This window comes from Rhea americana, unplaced genomic scaffold (genome assembly GCF_003343005.1).
Source record: "Rhea americana isolate MKP2758 unplaced genomic scaffold, rheAme1 scaffold_90, whole genome shotgun sequence".
Lineage (NCBI taxonomy): Eukaryota > Metazoa > Chordata > Aves > Rheiformes > Rheidae > Rhea > Rhea americana.
In genome coordinates this window covers 705,688-726,713 of record NW_028187089.1, presented here as the reverse complement: position 1 = coordinate 726,713, position 21,026 = coordinate 705,688, and the positions used below count along the sequence as shown (strand labels likewise).

The 21,026-nt window shown below is 42.8% G+C and overlaps 2 protein-coding genes across 4 annotated transcripts in view; one reads left to right on the top strand and one right to left on the bottom strand.

Moving 5' to 3' along the window:
• Positions 1-2,807, top strand: part of LOC146584660 (uncharacterized) — a 28,133-nt gene extending 25,326 nt beyond the window's left edge. For both annotated transcript variants that reach the window (XM_085324270.1, XM_085324271.1), the window contains one exon: positions 1,300-2,807. In XM_085324270.1, coding sequence (XP_085180396.1) covers positions 1,300-1,432 — 133 coding nt within the window. In that variant the 3' untranslated portion in view covers positions 1,433-2,807. The remainder of the gene's footprint in view (positions 1-1,299) is intronic.
• Positions 2,808-4,659: 1,852 nt separating this feature from the next.
• The window catches only part of LOC146584659 (ligand of Numb protein X 2-like), a 28,430-nt gene continuing 12,063 nt past the window's right edge, over positions 4,660-21,026 (bottom strand). For both annotated transcript variants that reach the window (XM_085324269.1, XM_085324268.1), the window contains exons 3-10: positions 19,908-20,134; positions 18,297-18,493; positions 16,726-17,094; positions 13,971-14,150; positions 12,283-12,457; positions 11,884-12,094; positions 7,830-7,988; positions 4,660-6,933 (exon numbers count right to left, since the gene is read on the bottom strand). In XM_085324269.1, the coding sequence (XP_085180395.1) occupies positions 6,798-6,933; positions 7,830-7,988; positions 11,884-12,094; positions 12,283-12,457; positions 13,971-14,150; positions 16,726-17,094; positions 18,297-18,493; positions 19,908-20,134 (1,654 nt within the window). In that variant the 3' untranslated portion in view covers positions 4,660-6,797. The remainder of the gene's footprint in view (positions 6,934-7,829; positions 7,989-11,883; positions 12,095-12,282; positions 12,458-13,970; positions 14,151-16,725; positions 17,095-18,296; positions 18,494-19,907; positions 20,135-21,026) is intronic.

The following is a 21,026-nucleotide window of genomic DNA, read 5'->3' as shown; positions in this document are numbered from 1 at the left end:
CCCCCACCACTGACTATGAAACCATTTATTAAACAGGTCAGAAAATTGCTCAGAGCTGGGAGGTTTTCAGCCAGGGCTTCAGTGATTCAGCAAGTTAGATGTCTCTGGTACTAAACTGGTATCCCAGCTTCAGTAAGAATGTGTCTCTACACCTGAATGTGTTCTCACTCTGGGAGCTATGTCTCTGTACTGTGTGGCCACACACACCTTTCTCTGATCATTTATTATGAATTTTCCTGTTTGCTGTTCTAGTTCTGCCATCTTCACACCATGATCAGCTCTTCAGAGCTCAYTTGGTTTTAAACCTGCAGGGAGAAGTAATTGCGTATTTGATAAATAGCAGAAAATCTCCTCCTATGAGGTCMCAAGAACCAGAATGGGCAAAACCAGAGCTCACATATTTCCAGTTCCCCTGATGGAGATGAATGCACAGACACTGACCTTGGTGTGTGGGTTATGTCAGGCAYGCTGTTTGTGTACAGTGCAGGCAGCTGTGGTCAGTGGTACAAGACTTTCAGATATGCACAACCTAGTCAAAGTTGCTTCTGGCTGGGATTTTTCCAACATCCCATAAATTCTGGATAAAAGTCTGCGGTTATCCAGCCRCATCTAGAAAACGATTCCAGGTGAAGGGAAAGAGATTTTAGAGCACAAAGGTAGTGAAGTACAAGATCATTTATGAGCAAGCAAAAGTAGAAACAGGATCTATCCCCTACTGGAAAACCCACACTTCTCTAGCTACACAGGCTYGTTTCTTGTTCCTAGTCCAGGGATTTCCCTGAGATGTTCAGGGGAGATAACATGAAAGTTTCAAAGGTCTCTCAAATTTAGGATTCTTCCTTCTTTTGCAGCAGCCTCTGCTCGGTGCTTGATATTGAAGCTTGTGATGTGTCAAGATTTATTAGAGCTCCCTCAGGAATGGGAGGGACACGCAAGGGTTGTTTATAACAAAAACTACCCAAAAGCGATTCTGACAGCAGTCTGTCCAGATGCTGCCTGCCTGGACCATGTGATGATGCAGTGTGTGGTGTAAAGCAACCAAAGCAACCACCGAGCAGTTTGCATAACCTGCCCTTGGTTCAGCCACTTGTGATATCAGATCGTCCCAAATAAACATGATGAAGCCTTTCTATGGCACCATGATGCCCTCAGCGTTTCTGATGTCTCCTGTTTATTCTAGACCAAAGCACTCTGTCCCTGCACRTGCTGTAGAGGCAGCGTATCTAGAGTCTTTTCTGTGGCAGAGCTATGTTGATGCAGCCTCTGATCCATCTTTCACCCCTTTGTTCCCCACCACAGCAAGCAACACGAGAGCGAGGAGGGAGAGAGTCATCGGCGTCACAAGCACAAAAAGAACAAGCGTAGCAAAGAGGAGAAGGAGGCCAGTGAAGATGGTGCCCAGGAGGGAGAAGAGCAGGATGCCAAGGAGTAATGCAGGCCTGCTGTCAGCCCTCGGGAGGGACTCACTCCTTTCAAACCAGCGTGGCATTGGTGATGTTTTTTTTGTTGGTTTTTTGCTTTTTTTCCAAGGGAAGAGAGGCTGACTCTGCCTGAGCAGTGAAGGACGTTGCAGTGGTTTGAGAGTTAAGGCTGCACATGCAGTTAAACTTTTTTTTTTTTTTTTTTTTTGATACAAGACAAAATACAGCAGTACTAGTTTATATAAAAAGCACTGAGCTACTCTACTCATAAACGTCCCTAGGGAGGACTTTGTTGTATCAGATCCTATGGTTTCTGATGAAAGATGGCTTCAGCTGAAACTAACGCATTTAGGTGATAGTTTTTGTTTATTTTTGTGACCATCATTCCTTTTTTGAAAAGTAGGACAGTAAGTGCAACTTGAAATTTATTGTCCAAAGAAAAGTGTGATTTAGATTCTGAGAGCCAGCTTAGAGTCTGGCTTCTAGTAGTGAAAAGTCTCATCCCCAAATCCATTTCTTGTAGCTATAAAGAAWATCTTCTCATTTCTTTGTGGCAAGACTGACAACATGTGGGAAGGAACTACTTTTACTGGTGGGTCATGTGATCTTACTTCGGTCGGATGGCTTTGAAAAGCTGTTAAGTGTGTTTACACAGGGTATACAAAGACTTTGAACCTAGCTTTTTTTTTTCTATTACAAATCTAGTTCTACCATGTGTTACACCTGTAAGTGGAAAACCACATTCGATGGAGACCCATAGTAAGAGCATGATTTTTCTCTTTAGTTTTGACTAACTTTTTTATTATTAATAAGGGTTGAGCTAAATAATCTAGCACACTAGAGAACATGAAGTCCCATCTAGCAGTTTGCCCTCATTGGGTTGGCTTCTTTCTATTTGGATATCACCAACACTCCTGTGCAATGCATTCCTTCCCCCATAGATCTCRAAATAAATGCAGTCAAATTCCAAAGTTTGTTTTGGCTTAGTATTGGTTGGGCAGGGTGACAACAGAGAGATTTCTGGTTAGAAGAACAGGGGAAGTCATTCTGGGGTTTTTTGGTATGTCCCGTACTTAAACAGAATACTGTACTTCTCTTTATGTGAATCCACAGGTGTCTCATTTAAAATATCTTCCACTTCTTTGACTTGATATTTAAAACTGACTTAAATCTTTCCCTTAAAAATAATGTGGTTCTGAAATCTTACATATTTTTTGTATTGTAATCATGCAAGTCTGAGCGTCATGTGAAGCTTACAACCTTTAGAGACTTGAGCCAGTATAGCACTACAATAATCGTTTATATGCTATGACAGTGCATTTGATGGGTCATTAACTGCAAAACCTGTGGGGAGAAGAATAAAGGTTTTTCCTTTTTTTTTTTTTTTTTTTTTTTTTTTTTTTTTTTTTTTTTCTGTAAATGTGGCTTTTAAAACTTGCTTTGAGAGCATGGGAAATTTTATGTGGAGCCTGGAACAAGACTTCGAAGTGCTTAGCCTTCTGCAGCCATGTCACAGTTCTGGTAGACCAGTGTGATCTAGGAACATGGCATCTCTCATCTGATGTCTGCTCAGAGTCAYGCTAGGACAGCTGTGCCGTGCTGCGCTGGTGAGCATCAGGATGTCCTTGCTCATAGCATCAGGTAGGTAGAGCAAGAGGACTCCTCTGGGCATGCTTCTACTGTGGTCAAGGGTGGCAGTTCTCAGTTGTGGTGAAGCTTTCATGAACTTGAGTTTGCTGGGGAATGTGGTGGGAGGAGGAAAGATCAACTTAAAACTGGTAAGAAAGTGAGGACTCGGACTGTCCTGTATGTGCCATCTAGAAACGTACTGGTGTTTTGCATCACTTGGGTGCATACCATCATGCCACATCAGTGGTTAATGCTGCAGTTCAGTGTTCTTTGTAGGCTGGTTCAGGTAGTTTCTGCCTTGTCCACTGAGACTAAGTCAGCACAGWACAGTGGTGATCCAGATGCAGGAGACTTGCCTGAAAAAAATAATCTTGCCAGGAGAATAAGGTTGTTTTTCAGCATGATCAATTCCTTGATGCAGTTCACCCTACTGCTGCATGAATGCTTGTGCTGGCCCAGTGCAGGAGAGAGGGATGGGATGGGAATGAGTGATAGGGGTGAAGTCAGCCCTGTGAGCAAGAAGTTCATTTTTGCATTGTAACAAATATGCCCACTCTCCACTTCCAGCAGCAGCTTGTAGCAGTTAGGAAGCATAGGAGTAGGAGAGGAGGGAAGAAATACTGCTGTGCCTCTAAAAAGATTTTGTATTCTGTAACTCTGAAATCTGTGTTTTGGGGKTTTTTTTTTTCCTTTTTTTTCCTCCTCCAGAACATGTTTAAGATCACAAGGGCAGCCAGCACTAAAGGAGATGCCAAGCAGTGACTCCCAAAGCAGGAGTCTGAGCTGGTTATTGCCTGTCTCCTATCGGGGGGAAAAGCTGGGCAATACAGTTTACATTAAGGTAAGTCTAGGGTTTAGCACCTAGTCAGTAAACTTCCATTTGCATGTGCAAAGTCTATTCCCCTTTTATAGGGGGGCAGGGTAACAGAAGATCTTCAGCCCACAGAGTAACTGCCTGTGAGCTTAATACTCAGAAGAAGGTATAGGGGAAAACATCAGGCAAGTCAACTACCAAAGGGGCACAGTATTAAAAAGAGGAGGCCAGCTTCGTTACTAAGCATCGGCTGTCACCATTCCAGCTGGGGAGGGTTTGTGCTGGTTGTGCTGCAGTAGGGGAAAAGCGCAGTAAAAGCTAACCTGCAGCATCGTCCAGCGGCAGCAGTAGCTGCCCCGGTGGTGCCTTCTTGCCGCCGAACGCTGCAGCAAGCTGGATCAGAGMGTTAAGCCTGGTTAAATAAAGCTTTATTTCCTAGTGCTGTTTCAGGCAGCAGGATGCTGTGGTCAGCCTCAGACAGCAAAACTGGCACAACCGAGGGCCAGGGCTTGCAAAAACTACTTAAGCTGCCAGGACAAATGTCTCTAGTCAAAGCCACAGTAYAGTTCAAGATGCTCCAGCTCCTAGTCCCCAGTGGAAGACGAGGAYGCTTCCTTCCTGCCTGGCCTTCCTGAAGGTAGACTTCTTGGAGAAGGGGCTGTGGAGGAGGTGACTGAATGGGGAGCTATTCGCAGATATCCTGGAAGGAAAGGCAAGGGAAAAAAAAAAAAAAAAAACATCCCACAAACCATGTTGGTTTTCAGTAATATTAGAATAACTTATAAAGGCACCAAAAMAAATTCAGCATTTATTAACAAGCTGATCTTGCAAACGATACCTAATTACTAAGACATTTTGGTGAAGTTGAAGGCACCTTGAAACAAGATGGAATAGAAGTAGAAATAAAATAACACCACACACATGCTGCCTTCTGCAGCATCCCCTTCATTTAAAACCGCCTGTCCCCATCTGCGTGATTTCTTCCTCATACACTTTATACAAGGGACATCTTTTACCCTACTTGCAGTAGGAACCTCCCCTCTTTCTACCTACAGAAATATTTACCGTTCCATGTCAGGCACCGCTGCTGGACYGTGGTAGGAAAGAGACAAAATAACTTAAGGTTTTTCTGTTTCTTTGTGTCAGACAGAGTTGAGTGAGTGACTAGTTTTCCACAGGCACCTTCCTGACTTTGGAATTTGCCCTCACCATTCACTAGGGAACAACAGGGTGGTGGTGGTGGGGGGAAGGGCCAGGAGTGCAGCTGGCCAAGAAATCTTTCTGCTGTCCAAGTCTCCGGCAGTATTTATCAGCCAAACAAAGGGGCCACAGCAGGTGCCAGGGCAGCTTTTGTGAGACCTGGATCCTGGGCTGTTTCTGTGTAATGGGCTCTGATAACAGGCCCTGCTAGATGCACTGCCTTAAGCTAACAGCCAAAGGAAATGAAGTCGCTCTACATGTAAACGGCTAAATCATCCAGCAAGGAACAATTCTGTTCTGCTACAGCTCTAAGTAGCTAACAGCTACTTGAAAGAAAGAAAGAAAGAAAGAAAGCAGTGCTTAAGATGATGGGCATTTATCTGCAGTCAGTTCACTCCAAAAAGGAATTAAGACATTCATTCCAGGGAGCGTTTTTACATGGGAAAGAAAAACTCCAATTCTTACAATCTGAGCTGACCCATGAGAGTTAGAGCAATAACAGCATTCTAGGAAAGATCTTTTCAATTCAACCTGATTGGAGAAAGATCTCAGTCATTTCTACTGCTGATCAACTAACTTGTTAAAAAAAAATTGCTTCATGAAGAATTTTCCATAGGACATTAACAASGTGTCAGAGTCAGCCTGCATTGGCTTCACTTCTTATGGTCTAAACGTTAACTACACAGGACACTTGAACTGAAGCCAAAGTGGACACACTGTCCTTCTGGAGGTAGCTTATTTCATATGGTTGCTCAGCACAGTTAGAGGTTAGAGGCAACCAACTTCCATTCTGAGCCCACCCCAATCCAGTGTGTTGACAGTCTCCCATACCTCGTAGTACCTGTGTGGCAGGCAATGGTAAAGGGAGGAAGGAGATGCACATCCTCTTCCTCCTCCAGTGCTTTAAGTCTGTGTCTGATCACTGGGAAGCTGTGACAAAAATTGCAAGACTGCTTCCTGGGGCAGAGGTTTATCACAAGTAAACAACCATCACGTTTACTTAGTCATCTACCTTCTTTGTGGAAAAGCTCATTATTTTATCAAGTCATGAAACCAAGGGCCCCCAAGCTGAGGAAGGGGATCAAAATTAAATTCCCCCTTTCTGATAGGCCCTTCATGAGTCAGCATAGCTCAACAATGTTAACAGAGCAGCTCTTAAAAAACAAGTTTGTAATATATAAAAACATTCATTAGATTGCTGTTGCCCAAAACTATCAGTACTGTGGGCTAAGAACTGCTAAACTGAGCCTGGTCCCTACAGTTTCATTAGTGGCTTTTAAAAACATATAAAATGACCCAGTGCCTGAGAATGGCAGTCAGGTAGACAGCACTTTCTTAACTAGCAGAGGAAGTACCTGACAGTCGCTCCTGTTTTAACCTGTTCAGAACATTATATGGGAAAATGCTTCAAAGTAAAGATAGGACAAGTTGTAGAGAAACACTGGAAAAATAGCCTTCACCACCACACCAGCCCTAAAGAGCTCTCATGAGTCCAGGAAGCTAGAACTGCTGTGATTCACTATTCCATCAACTCCATAACAGTCAGATTCGTTGGTAACCCCAACACAGTCCAGAAATGTTTTCTCCAAAAAGGAATTAAGTCAAGTCTTCCATGACAATATACTGTATATAGCAAGAGCTCAGGTTTATCTGTCACATGGAGCTTGGTGCAACAGTCAAATAGCCGATGTCAAAGATGATCCTTGAAACTGCTGCATATTTTGTTCTGGCGTTCACACGAGGCTTCCTGGCCAAGACACCACAGTAAGAGTGACTTTGTTCCTTTGCTCTTTCAGCATTGGGATCAGTTCCGAATTGCTCATTCCTATAGCAGGCACTCCGTTTACTGCCACTATTTCATCTCCACACCTAGTCAGAAAACAGGAGAAACATGCTCATCAGGACACATTTAACTTGCTGCTAAAACAGCACTCCAAGATCCCAAAACGTTAGGATTGCTGGCCCTCCCCAAGACAACATTATAAACCGTTTAAGTGAATTATTTGACTCGATGAAAGACTAGGGGCAAGAAGGGAGTGCACGCAAGCCTCAAGACCTGTTGCTGACAGTAGCTTGCTTCTAAGTTCTGTGTTCAAAGAGACTTAACATAAAATGAAGAGATGGAAAAGATAAAGGGAGGCTGATGCAAGTATTTGAGTGATAAAGCAGTGAAGGACATCAGGAGTGCAACTAAAGGGCCGGTCAGCAAAGGGAAAAGTTACAGAGAACAAATCTGTGCTGATAACAATTCACCACTCGTGTCTCTCCTACAGCTCCTTGACGAGCAGACACTAAGGAAAACTGCTCACAAGGCTGACGCATGCTGTCCCACTTTTGCTTGAATGTAGTAGAGATTTTGGAGCCTGCCTGATCTGCCCAGCTTTGGAGAGCACCAAGCTATAGTAGCAGTTTTACAGAAGCCAGCAAGTTACCTGCGTTGCTGTCCTAGCATTCAAACAGGACGTAATGTAAAAATTAAAACAACATTTACTTCCTGTTAGTTGGTAGTTGCATGTTAGAAAGAAACCAGAACACTCAATAAAGGACTTTTAGAATATTACCACTACCAGAATTGTAACAAGCTATACGCAAATGTCTAAGAATTAGAAGTCATTAACTCAGCTAGTGAAGAGCTAGTTAACAGCTCAGCTAGTTAAGAGGGGTAGAAGGTAACCCCTCAATAAAATGGTACACACTACAGTAAGCCCTGATTGTCAGTGCTTCCGACACGAACACCAAAGCCCCGAAGGGCAGCTCGTACGTACTTCAGCCTCCTGTCTCGGAACGCAGGAGTCCCAGGCACTATGGTTTTGATGAAGAACGGCTGGTTTCCTTTACTTTCTTCAAAGCCTCCCACAATGCTGAATCCCCAGCTTTCCAGGTTACCTTTACTCAGGACAATATCTTGACAGCAGTGAAGGTAACTGCGAAGACAAAAAAACAGTCAGGTCTGAATACGAAAGGGTCTTGCAGGACTTGCAACCAGAATTACAGTGTAGAATAAGAGATTTGACTCATAGGAGAGAGATCAAAGACGACTGGTTCTGAACACCAGCCGCTGAAGTGYGTCTGCTCAATTTTGAGGATTCAAAGAGTGGTGTATGCTCCAGCACTGAGACAGCTTTGAAGAATGCAATAAATAAGCGCTAGCAGCACTCACTGCCAGCGTGTGCAGCACAAAGAAACACACAGCTCTTGGTAGGTGCCTGCAGAGGTGTGGCAGGAGTACAGCAGGCCGCTCACGCATCCTGGCTCGCGTTCAGGTTACGTCCTGGCACCGATGCGCTGCCTGAACTGCGCTGTGCGAAACTGCCGCTGATCACCCCACTAAGGTCTTCCAGCAGCTAAACTTTTCCTAATAAAAGGTTTTTGCCTCAAGGGCTTTGCTTGAGCAGTTTGGGTATGGGTTTCAGATTTCAAAGGCCTTCTCAGTTAACTTCTCACTAGCASAAAGATCCAATTATCTGCTTTCCAAAATGTGATTTAGTTTTGTACAAGTTCTACCTACGTAAACACTGKAAGACCCAGCTTACTAGTACCTCTAGATTTGTCCCCTACGATACACAAATGTAAAAGAGCTAGGACAAATGCATTCAGCAGCTAGTGCAAACACAAGATAGCACAGAAAACAAGCATGGTAAGCACTGCTTTCATATATATGCTTTCTACAAAAGTTGGACAYGGTCATGTTTCTATATTGTGTATTTGCTAGAAATCCATTTTCCCTGTGAAAAGGGTATTTAGGAAGAGAAACATTAATTCATTGTAATGGAAAGCAAYGACAGAAGGATATTTTAGGCTGTCCTTTCCACAACAGCACAGGTTTTACTCTGACACACACTCCGCTGGGTTTGCGGTTSTACATTTCTTTCAGAATTTATGAAACACACTGCTCCAGCAGGGCCACGACAGGGAGCACCTAAGAGTAACTGCAGMAAGAGCTCAAACTTCATGGAGACAGGCATCAGATAAATCTCAAGGGAAAAAGGGTGTGTGTGTGGGGGGGGAATACTACTTGTCTGCCCTGTGAGAATTGGGCACAAGTCATACTGGACACAATCATCATTTCAAGAGCCAAAGCTTTTTCAGAGAGAAGTCAAGTCAAGCTGTACACTTGGTATCTGCAGAGTCTTTATGTTTCGGTATGCAATGAAATAGGCTCCGCTAAAGCAGCCCAGCTGCCTACAAATCTCTCTTTCAAGATGGCATTTTATACCATGAGTAGTTGGTTAAGATTTAACATAATACTATGAAGAAACCGAGTAGAGTTGCTGTGCTGTCTTCTGCGAACACAGCCAGCGACCATGGTAAACATTCAGCAGCAATAATTAGTAGYGTGTAGTTGAGTTGAAACGCTCACCACCAGCAGCTAATAACAAACCAAAGAATGGACAAAGTGAACGTTCAAAGGGACATTAGGGCTCCCYACAGTTATATTACAAGATAAAAACACAAGAAAACCAACAGCCACCCGATTCTTTACAGCCAACTACTAGTTGCTTGAGGTTAGAGAGAAAAATATGACTATGCTGTCCCTGTTACGGAGATTTTTAGATCTTCATTGGAAGGATCTGGCACTGGCCATGGTCAGACACAGGCAGAAGATGGTTACTGATCCAAGCTTACGTGCCAAATGCTGTAATGGTTAAAGTAGCCTTAGGAGCACAGAATGTTTTTCGTTACAGAGACGTGTGACCCCGCTGCTTCCGTTACTTCCTCTTCTACCCATCATCCCAAGAAAGACAGAGGACTTGGGCTTCAGTCTCTCCCCTGAAACCCTTCAGCAGCATTAGTCCTGCAGTTCTCCAGCATGGTCTATAGGGACTCTGCCTTATAAACCTACAGTTCAGACACCGCAGGCTAGCTACTAAGTGAGCCAAGATGCCAGGTGGTATWTAATATAAACAATAAACACAAATACAAGAATAAAGGGTAGACCACAAGGAATATTTCTGTTGAGCAAAACAACCGGTGCTGAGGAGCGAGGTCTGTGCTCTGTCCATGCTCCTCTCTCCAACATCCAAACTAACATGCTAACATAAAGGCACCCGAAACATTTTAAGGTAACAAGCAAAAGGTGCCACTTCAGTTTAAGGAGTTGCCAGTAATATTAAAAATTTTTTTTTTAATCTGATCATGCCAGCTACTTGGTCAAATAATGTAAATACCTTGCTTAGCTGAAAAAGGCAGAGAGCTGTTTCTTAGTGGCTTTAGAGAAATCATTCTACAGAGGACCAGCGAGCTACTACTGTGAGCAGACTGGAAAATTAGTGAGGAAGTGTATGACAGAATTAAAACCATATTTATTACTGAAAACAAGAAAGTTGTTAGACTCCAAAAAAAAAAAAAAAAAAGCCAGGCATAGCAACGCAGATGCCTGCATTCAGGTGTGTGCAGGAAAGGAAGARCAAGAGCAGAAGGTGCTTCTGAAATCATCGTGCCTTGCTTCAGTAGAAAGGGATAGCAACAGCCAAAGGAAGAGGAGCCAACATTAACACCAGTCGCAGAATTTCAAGCAACGTATTACGTAGCAGGTAGCRTCACAGTCTATTCTCAAAATGAAGGCAGATGAGCGATGAGCAGAGACTGTGGCGAGGTTGCAAGCCACCAGAYCCCCAGATAAACAGGAAAAGGGAAGAGAGGGAAAAGCACAGCGAGTTGATGCCTCACTGTACTTCACCGCAGTAGCACCCATGAGGAAACCAACAGCAGCCAAAGGCTGAGGGCTGGTACTCAGGTTTGGGTTATCCAGGTGCAACCTGGACTRGTTCATACCAGGCCTGTGCAGAACAGCTGGGCCCATTCCCTGGGAGAAAAGAGGAACCTGGTAGGGCTGCGCTGAATACAAGCCAAGCTACGGTGGCTTGAGACACAAAAGCTACCTTCCTTGGGCTGTTTCGTTTAGCATTTACAGGCTGCTAGGTAACGAGGGTAACGTAACAGCGGCTTCGTTAGTTTTGTTCTTTCAGGTGCCTCAAGAAAAGAGGCTGTAAATAATCCAAGCCTCTAGCAAGAGGGTTTGGCTTTAGCRTTCTCGTGTGCATCTCCCACACCTTTTCCAGTTAGCTGGAACTGCAGCAGACTACCTTTCAAGGCCAAATACATCTCAAAGAAACWGCAAAAGTGAGCAAAATAGAGGTTCACCTCTAAAGCATGAATTTGGCTCCTTTCCCGAGAAATCTCCAACATTGTCACGTGGAACTTAGCACAGATTTTAGCAGTAACGTGGCGAGTCTACAGTCTAATGCTTTGCAACAGGAAAACTCAACTGTTGAGAAGCATTTCTGCTTTATGTTACAGATTACAGAATTAAAAYAACCAATAAGAATTAGATTGAAAGACTGCCTTCCCCTAAATGAGGTGATTAGATTATTGACTATAAAACAGTACAGACACTGGCCTCTTTTGCAATCCAGAAGAGCCACAGAGATTTCAGACAATGATATTGTAGCAGGGATTGCTTCTGCAATGACTACACTTCCAGTCAGTGCCTCAAATGCCATAATCTATAATTCTCATTCTYTGTATTCTCTTCTCTTAGAGGAAATGTTTTCAGGGAATTCTGAAATAGGGTTACTATCTAATAGAAATGGGGGAACGAYGGGTCACCCAGTGAAAAGCAGTGGAAGTTCCTTATGCCATTCATGGTACCATGATCTCATTGACCAACAAGGATTCCCACTGCATTAGCTAAAGGAGAATATCAGTGMCTTTTAATGGCTTTCAAGATAACCATATGACGTAACTCATCTTTAGCGTTTGGGTAAAAGTCAACTCTGACTGAACAGATCTCTCCACGCRGTCACTGAGCAAGCATACCTAGGCAGTCCGAGCCACGTGATCCAGAGGGGAGACCAACCGAATCCTTGCTCTTTGATGTCCAAGCATGGATCTGTTGAGTCTGATACAAGGATTTCCAAGGCTTTCAGTACTACTGAGTGGGAAGCTGCATTAGATTTCAACGCTGAGACAGCTTCATAGTAGTTTAGGTGAGTCAAATCAATGCCATTTATGCTCAGAAGTACATCACCTGTTGATTCAATAAGATAGGATGACTACAGCCACACAGATTTATGCATTTTTGCTAAGAACTCCATTTCTGCCTCTAGGTCTCACATCGACACTGAAGTGAAGTTAAACAGAGCTCTAAGTCTGACTTTCATTTAAAAACAGTTCCTAACGTATAACGGGCAGCTAAGGGTCTGAGAGCCTCCTTACCTCGCTTAATTCTGCCATCCCTGAAGAGGCATCCGATGGGCTGTACACTCGTTACATATATAGGGAGCTTGTTTTTGTTATCCCTTCCACCTCCAATCGTTATCCCCAACGATTCCTTTGGTTCCTTTTTTATTGAAACTGTCTTCTCATGACTTATGTATCCCTGAGGTAGGTCCTACAAAGACGAGACAAAATTCATTTATCCATCTATGCAATTAGCTGGAAGAAAATAACACCACCTTGCATCTTTAAGCCAGAACTTTTCAGCAATGTTACCAGAGAGCAAAGCCAGCTTCTGTTGTATTTGCTCTGTGCGGAAAAACCATCCTGTATTCCCAACACGATACCATCATAACCAAGGRACTGCTGTTTGGGAAACGATGCCAGTCTCCTAATGATTCCACATCCATTCGCTGCAGAAAGATGCTCACTCAGAGCAGAATCGTTTTGTTCTGAGAAACAAACTACCAATTCATTTCAAGGTCATTCACACCCAGTGACCAACCTTTCTCCAACTACTAATAAACTGGGATGGATTAGGATCAGTAACTCGTATTACCTATCCTCTGTCATTTTGCTTCTCGTGCATGTCATGAAGGAGCACATKAAAGATTAGCTCTGCTTTTATTAGAATGACCAAGTTCTGCTTGTCAAACCCAATATGACAGAAATGAATAAAGCAAAGTCAACTAGGAGATATGTTTTCCARATGCAATACACAAAACAAAGGTCAAAACTTGAAGATGGTCATGAGGATGGCTGGCATCCTTACATAGCTAAATTAAAGTTTCTAGTATTATGTGAAGGTTAAATAGAGGTTCACTTTTTCCCCATATTGATTTGCAAACAATTGCAGATGCAGCCAACATTGGAGGAAGAAGTAAGCCAACACTGACTGACTTATTTTTTTTTAAAAAAAATAAGTTTTTAGTTTTTTGTTAAACTAATCTTTGAGAGACTGAAGAATCTTTATTTCCTAGATTTTAGTGAAAGTACAACTGTATTCTACTGCTGTAGAAACTACCTACAACTGTGTTTTAATATTTAAATCAAGGAACTGCACTCCAGCTACTTCGGTCAGTCACTAATCCACAGCAGACACTTAAACACAGTTTCTAGGCAGTGAGTTTTCTCAAAGRGTAGTTTTAAACATAGAGCAAACTTCCATTAGTACAACAGACTGGCAATTCTCTTCTTGCTCACACTGTTTCCTATGACATACAAACAAGTGTTAGAAGCAACACTGAAAGCGTAGCAGCATTTTAGTTTGACYTGCATAGTTCCCACTTCTGTCCCATAAAACTACCTAGCTCCAAACTGTAAATGCAAGTTTATACCATTGTGCAGTACTCTGAAAGCACGGCGTTTGATGGCTGTTGAGAACTGAGTCCCRTGGCGGTGCCATTAGAATCCTGGAAGTTAGATTTCATAGGCCTTTACAAATGAGAAGAGATTAAACATTTGTTCCACATCAAGATTGGAGACGTTTGAATAGCTATTTCCATGTTTTCCCCTAAAAAATTGTATTTCATGTGGTTCTCTTGCACCAAACATGTACTGCTTTTCAATAGTTAAGGGAGAAAAGGAGCTTCTGAGAAGTCATATACAAGAAATTACTATCAGAGCTAAAGTAATTGACCTGTTAGACCAAGAATAGTAAGCGCTTTTGCCTTTATTAGGAAGTTTACCTTCTGGTAGGTAGATTTTCGTCTATAATGATTCTGATCGAGTCTTCTTCGATGGTGCACTGGGCTTCCTCCATTGCTGCTGCTACTGCTGTTGTTCGATGTGCTGCCATCTTCAACAGAGTCCGACAGCTGTACACCCAGCTGCCTTAGGACTACAAAGTTCACTCTTGATTCACTGGTCTGCCAGGAGAAGCAAAAAAGAGGTGTCTGAAACCATCAGAGGACAAAGTCCCATCATGGTTCATGAAGTACCTTAGTAAGTAGTTTAGCCTCATGACTTTTACGTAATGTTTCTGAAAGCTGTCCACTGTGGCTTCGTCTTTATGAAAAGGTATACATGGTACGTGCACCACACCAATCCATAAAAGGAGCTCCTTAAAAAGCAGTGCTGATTAAAGTTTTGTCTTCATAGGAATTTCTTAGTTAAACTCAAGGAGGTTCAAAAACATTCGAAGTTAGGGACAGCCCCATTGTTTTGGCGGAGAGAGAAAGAAGGTCAGACATTAGGTTCTACGAAGGGTTTGAAACAGGGCTACGCAACGTGTGATGTTCTTGTGATGGTTCTTGTGAAGAGCTGCACAAGCCTAYGGTGACTGAAGAAATTAGTAAACAATTGTCAGAAAGAATAGAAGCAGAGGCAGGCTTCACTTCTGCCTCCCTCCGCTGCAGACAAACAGGAGAAAGTGGCAGGAGATGATTAATTCCTCCACTTCAGGACCAAAAACAAACTAGTGTTTTATTCTGTGCTACAAGACGAACAGAGTTAAAACGCTTGCTGGCTCACGATCTAAGAACTGGATGCCTTTTCTTTGACTGAAAAGAGACTTSTTAAAGCTGTTTGCCTCCCAGCTTACGTACCATGTGTACTGTTCAACAGCTCGCTCTTTTTTTTTTCTCCCCCCTCCCCGAGAATCACCTGAAGACATGACCTTTTGTTCAAGATCGTTGTCAATTAAACACTTCACCAGCTGTAGGCCTGCCCCCGGCAGAACTACAGGGGAAGTATCCACTATTGTTATTGCTCATGTAACGTGGTTTGTTCGTCTAGATAATCTGACAAAACCTCACTGCGAAGGACTCTATTTCGCTCAGACGTATATGCTTACTTATGACATCTGCTACCACAGATGAGAAAACTAGTTGCTACTCTCACTTCTCACCRTGCCCATTCTCTTGGTGCCACAGCACCTCACAGCACTGAATCCTATAACCTGGGAAGAAGACTACACCAGCTGATACAGGGGTCTTTTTTGTTGTTATTAGTATAGGAAAGCTTTGTTTTCTGGAAAACAGTTTAAAACCTTCGCACCTCAAAAGTCAGTCCACGTGGGACATTTTTTCCCCCTCAGACAATAGTTGACACACATCCATGCCTTCATAAAATACATTGTAAACACTGTATTTTAAGAGGAGGATTCACCCTCTCCCTTCACCTAGGGGATACCAAACTGCATGTGTAGTACCTATGAGCAGGTATGTATGTTAGGGTTTTTTTTTTTTTAATATATGTGCTATAGGTGCAAATGGTACCTCACAATACAAGTATAAAGGAGCTCCTTTCCTCAAATGGTTTACAATCCAAATTAAACCAAGAATTTTAATTAGAACTCAGAAGAACAGATGATGTTTGGAAGACCATCACAGTTTTATAAATCACTTTAAAAGGAATTTAATCCCCAAATCCGCTGAAGCCAATTCTGAGACTCTTATTATGATTTCTGTGGGATCAAGATGGATTTGCTCACGTAAGACTAACACTTGCACACYAGGAAAGAAATATATTAGCACTTAATGGGATGTGAACAAAATTCTAATGGATTATAGTATCGAATCACATGTATACTGGAACCCTGCTCTCTCTCTCGTATTTTCCCACCCCTCTGCACTCCTCTGCTGATTACCAGGAAGAGAACTGGCTCTCCCTCGCTCTGCTGACCTCAGATCCTTTCCAGGATATAAACAGTATGTAACAAGATGTATTGTGTCCAGATTTTTAGATTAAAAACAGAAACTGGAGGTCACTATCTAGGAAGAAAAAGAATTTAAAATCAACCTACAAGAAGTCTGCTACACCTCTAGCAATCCTTACTCCTTAAATCAAAATTCCTTGCCCAATCCCTTCACTAAGATGTTCGCAACGTTGCAGCAAGAACATATCCCTATTACACAGGAAAAGAATACTGTGCTACTTCCCTTTCGGTATTTTAGAAGGTTTTTAGTCCAAGTGGCCTTGTTGCTCTCTAGACTCCTTTACCAAATACAGTTTAAGTGGAAAATCTTAAGAGGGATTCAAATAAATGAAAATGGTTCTGTTCTGTGCTGCCAGCCTATCAGATCTCCCTGCTAACATCTTTAGTTTGACTAGCTGAAATGAAGCACAGAAAGCTCTCCTGGTATCTCATGTTTGTTGCATGCATCTTCAGTACCCGCAAATATTTATTCTGCAAGAAAGGCTCCAAACACCTCRCTACAAAGGAGATCCAGTTGCCTTAGCTGAACTTAAGTGTCATGAGCAACTGCCTCACTTCAGATTTGTCAGAGCTGAGTCATGATAGATTCCCACTCTTCATGTTTATCTTCATTTGGAAGCAGTGCTTCCCACACATCTRCAGGGAAGTCACTTTCCCAAAGAGRTATTTAAGGGAATGCTATTTGCTCCAGCATGTTCTGTTAGCCCCTAGGTCAGAACAGGAGCCCTGCTATCAGTGCAGACAGCTGCAGAGTCATCAGACACCTCTGCCACGGTATAAATTACCTGGATGATCTGTGCAGCAGTCTCGGGTGTTCCTTGTCTCAGGTCCTGGCCATTTATGGACAGCACTCTGTCATTTCGGCTCAGCTTTCCATTTTTGGCTGCCAAACCTCCCTCTAACAGATCTAGAATAAAAATTCCTGCCTCATCCGTCTTCCTGATGAGTTTGATCCCCAAGGGTTCGGATCGGTCTCTCTTTACCAAGGTAACATGGATCACTTCCCGATTTGGGGCAGAACTGGAATCCTGCTGTACAGTCTTACTGGAAAAACCCTTCTCCTGCAGGACCATGAGGTGAAGAACAGGGCCAGGGTGGCGCAGAAAGGAGACTGCTTGACAGTGAGTCACACTGCTAATGTTGACACCATTCACCTAGAAAGACAAACAAACCAGAGTCACTGATCAGAACCAAGATAATTTAGACGCTTTTTGCAGTGCAGAACATCACAGTTGGAGACAGGATGTACAACTCCCTATTCAATGCATGACTGAAGCAGCTGCCTCTGGTGCACGTTAGAAAGCAAAGTTAGAAAAGAATGCAGAAGAAAACARATTAAGTTCAACCGACAGTGATGGTGAATTGCTGAGTACAGAAAAGAGACAGGACAACTCACACAGCTTACAAATCTGTAAGTGCAAAATATTAAAAATCACAACCTCCACCCCATGGCAATGCAGAACTGCTTTCCACTAATTTCCAGTATTCAGTACACTCTTGCTGGAGAAGACTCAAGTTGGAGATTTCCCATCCGCACTTGGAATAGTGGTCCATAGTCTACAGAACTTCTAAGATCATCAGTCTTGTCATGCCTTTACCAGGGTAATTTGGAGAAGCTACTTTTTGTTTAGACTGTTGTCACATACAATTCTATACAGTCCCCCTTTAGGATGTTAATAGGGCTACTAAGTGTGGGAACCTGCTCTATTTACAGTCCAGTCAAGGTTGAGACACGCGCAGTTTGACTGGATAAAATGTAAGTTACACTACTGGTCTGAGAAACACAATCTCTTGAGTTGATCTGCCATGTGTGTGGGGCTGCTGGTCATTACTGCAGTCCAACAGAATAATTAGGTCTTGACTGCTTGTCAAACRATCAAGCAGCCATAGCCAGGAGGTTTTAACAGTCCTCATCATGTGTTGGCCTTACTGCTGTACGCCAGCTTGTCACCTCAAGTAGCCCACTGCAATGTAGCATAATGCCAGGTTAATCTGGAAACTGAATCTGGCTGTGGAYCAGCTTTGCTATGAGTTCGGTGCTCTTTATTACTCACATGATGCTGACTTTAAGCCATAAGGTCTTAAACTTTGGACCTGCCCCTCGAGGAAACGCAGCTTAGACAACATAGTAGAGCAAGGCAACTAGAAGATTGTCCAGCTAGAGCAGAGTTCGTTGGAAAGAAGTGGTGCCACTGGCTGAAATTTATCAGATGGTTCTTATTTTACAAAAAGTGGCCTAAATCTCAAAAAGCTGTGGTACAAGGTAAATAAAAAGGTAATTTTTATTTATTTACAAGGTAAATAAAATTCATCTGTCAAGAGACGAGCCATGAGACTATCGGGGGATTTTACGTACCTCAAGAATATGGTCTCCCGGTGCTATTCTTCCATCTGCAGCAACAACAGAATGCCGCAAGACTTCCTGAACAACAATGTTTCCTAGGGGGGTATCCTTACCCCCTACTATCCTCATCCCCAGATCTTCCTCAGGGTCTTCTCGGTGAATCTCAATCGTGCTCGTTTCGGCCACGAGACTAGCTCGCTGGGGAAGGTCTGGTTGTGAAAACGTAAGAGGGAAAAAACCAACACATGAATAGAACCTTCCCTCATTTAGCAAACACCACGCGATTTGCAACACTGGCAGGCTGTGTTCAAAATTAGCGTTTGGATGGAGAGGAGAGGAAAGCAGTTATAAGGAGAAGAAAGAATAGGTCAAATTAAAAGCTGAAAGCCCCTATTTCTGCACTGCTTCTCCAGAATGTTTCCCTTCTTTTTCTATCTTATTGCAAATTTAAACTGTTTCATTGCTATTTCTTAAGTTTTATTATAGGGCATTCTGTACGTTTCACTTATTTAAGAGATGCACTTTTCCTATGGAGACAGCTAGAAGTCCCCTGCCATAGGCCCAACAAGCAACAAATCTCCAAATTCCACGATCTCCAGCAGAAAAGGGGACTGATAAGCTTTAGCTGGTGCTATTGAAGAGAGCTGCCTGCGATAGAGTCACGGCAATTTCCCTTCTCTGTCTTCCCTTCCTCCTGCTTCCCCATCCTGCCACCACAAGACAGGCGTAATGTTTACCTATTTCACAGCATTCGGAAGACTAAGCAAAGCTCCTCCGATGCTTTGAAGCTGAAAGCTGTCGTTAGCAAATCACATTAAATCTACTGGCACTACAGCATTTGGGCAGGCCCAACGCCAGTCAAGGTGAGCTGCAGTTGTCACAGAGATACAAAAAAATTGCCCTGAGTATACTTGGGAAAAACTCCAACAGAGAATTAAACTGACCGAACGCGTTAATTCTGGCACAGGCACAGCAGCAAACTCCCAGCTGCAGCATCTGCRCACATGGACATTGAGACCAGCTTTGAAACAAGGCATCAAGATTTCAAGCTGCTGACTTCTAACAGGGGTTGAGACAAGTGATTTGTTCTGAAGCAGAGACAGTCACTTTTATCTGGAAGGGTTTCATAACTATCAATACAAAAATTAGGTTAGGCTATAAAAAAAACTCACTTGCTTATTACCGTTAGGAGGAACTGATCACTCCAGGAAACAGAATGTATATTTAAGTTTTTTAAACAAGACTAAGAGGAAGCTGGAGCTATTCCTAATTACTAATTATTTGGCCTTTTCAAGCGTTTTACGCCATGCTCCCTTTTGAGAGAGGCTGCTTTTGTTTCTTTACTTTATTTGCAGTATTCTTTTGTTGTGAGATGCTCTGAACTATTCTGAACAGTTTTGTGCTTGCGAGCAGGTCTTGTGACACGTGATGCACCTGAATGCACCTTYCTGCTGTTCAAGGACAAGCTGAGGAAAGAGATCTGCCCCTATTGGTACTGATGGCTAAACAGCACTGAGGATACCTAAGAATATTGGAGACACTTCAAAAATTGACATATATGAAATAATTATTTATATGATATAAAAAGGCAGTTACATAACTGCATTTCTCTATTAAACTCACCTTCTTCGGTCTCTTCAAAAGCTGGATTAACCAGTCCAGGCTCCGCAGTCCCCAGTGATACCACCGCAGCTGCAGAGCTTTCTGCTACAAGCGACGATCCTCCGCTTGGTACCTCGGGATCCTTGGGTGTATTTGCTTCCACTTTGGCAGGGAGATCTTCCTTCCCTTTGGGAAAGGGATTCTTTTTCCGCTCTAGTTCAGCTTTATATTTCTTGAAACCCGGACACCTAGAGAAAGATTGTCTGTGACTGTAAGCAGATGGTCTCTGCCTGTGTGGTTAACTCAGCACACACGCAAGCTCTGACTGACAAACGTACGCGAAGAAGCGCGTTCAAGTTCTCGCCATCCGCACAGCTTGCATCACAGGTGTTAATATTCATTCTCCTTTGACCTTCATCTTCTGTTTCTAATACTATCAGTTTAAAAGTGGAATTCTTATTCACTTACTTTCAAAATTACTAAACAAATTAGTTCAAAAAGGGGATGGAATGGGAAGAGCAGTTTTCCTTGCTAAATATTTACCAGACAAGCCACCAGCGAAGACAAAAATACACCCTTTGAAACACAAACAAATACTCAGGTCAGCTCTAAAAGTGCAGAACATGAACTATACCTTTATGCAAAGGAAGTGACTCACATTTCAAGGTCAGCCTTGAATTAGGCTTTGTTTTAACAAATCAGTAACATGCAACAACAGCAACCAAGGCTAGCTTGCTTATTTTTTTGCTGAACAAGACCTGACCTCAAATGAAGCTCTATCACCAGTCCGCCCAAATGATGGCTCTACCTGATTGTGGGCAATTTATGAAAGTTTGCACGCCTATTGACTATTCCCCTCATAAAGGTCCAAGAAGTAATTCAATATTCAACAAAATATCGTGTGCAATTATACTATAGCCAACCTATCTCAGCAAAAATGAGGGAGGAAAAGCAAGCTCTTATCAGGAGTAAATCAAAGATCAGGAGTAAAAAGAATAGTAATAAAAAAGGTGGCATGTGAGGCAAGTCATGAATACAAAAGCATCACTTCCAGAGACCTGAGTAATACTGGGTGGTTACTAGAGTCACATTTAAAATTAAACTATTTACATTCTGGCTAAACAAGTCTCACTGTGCTGG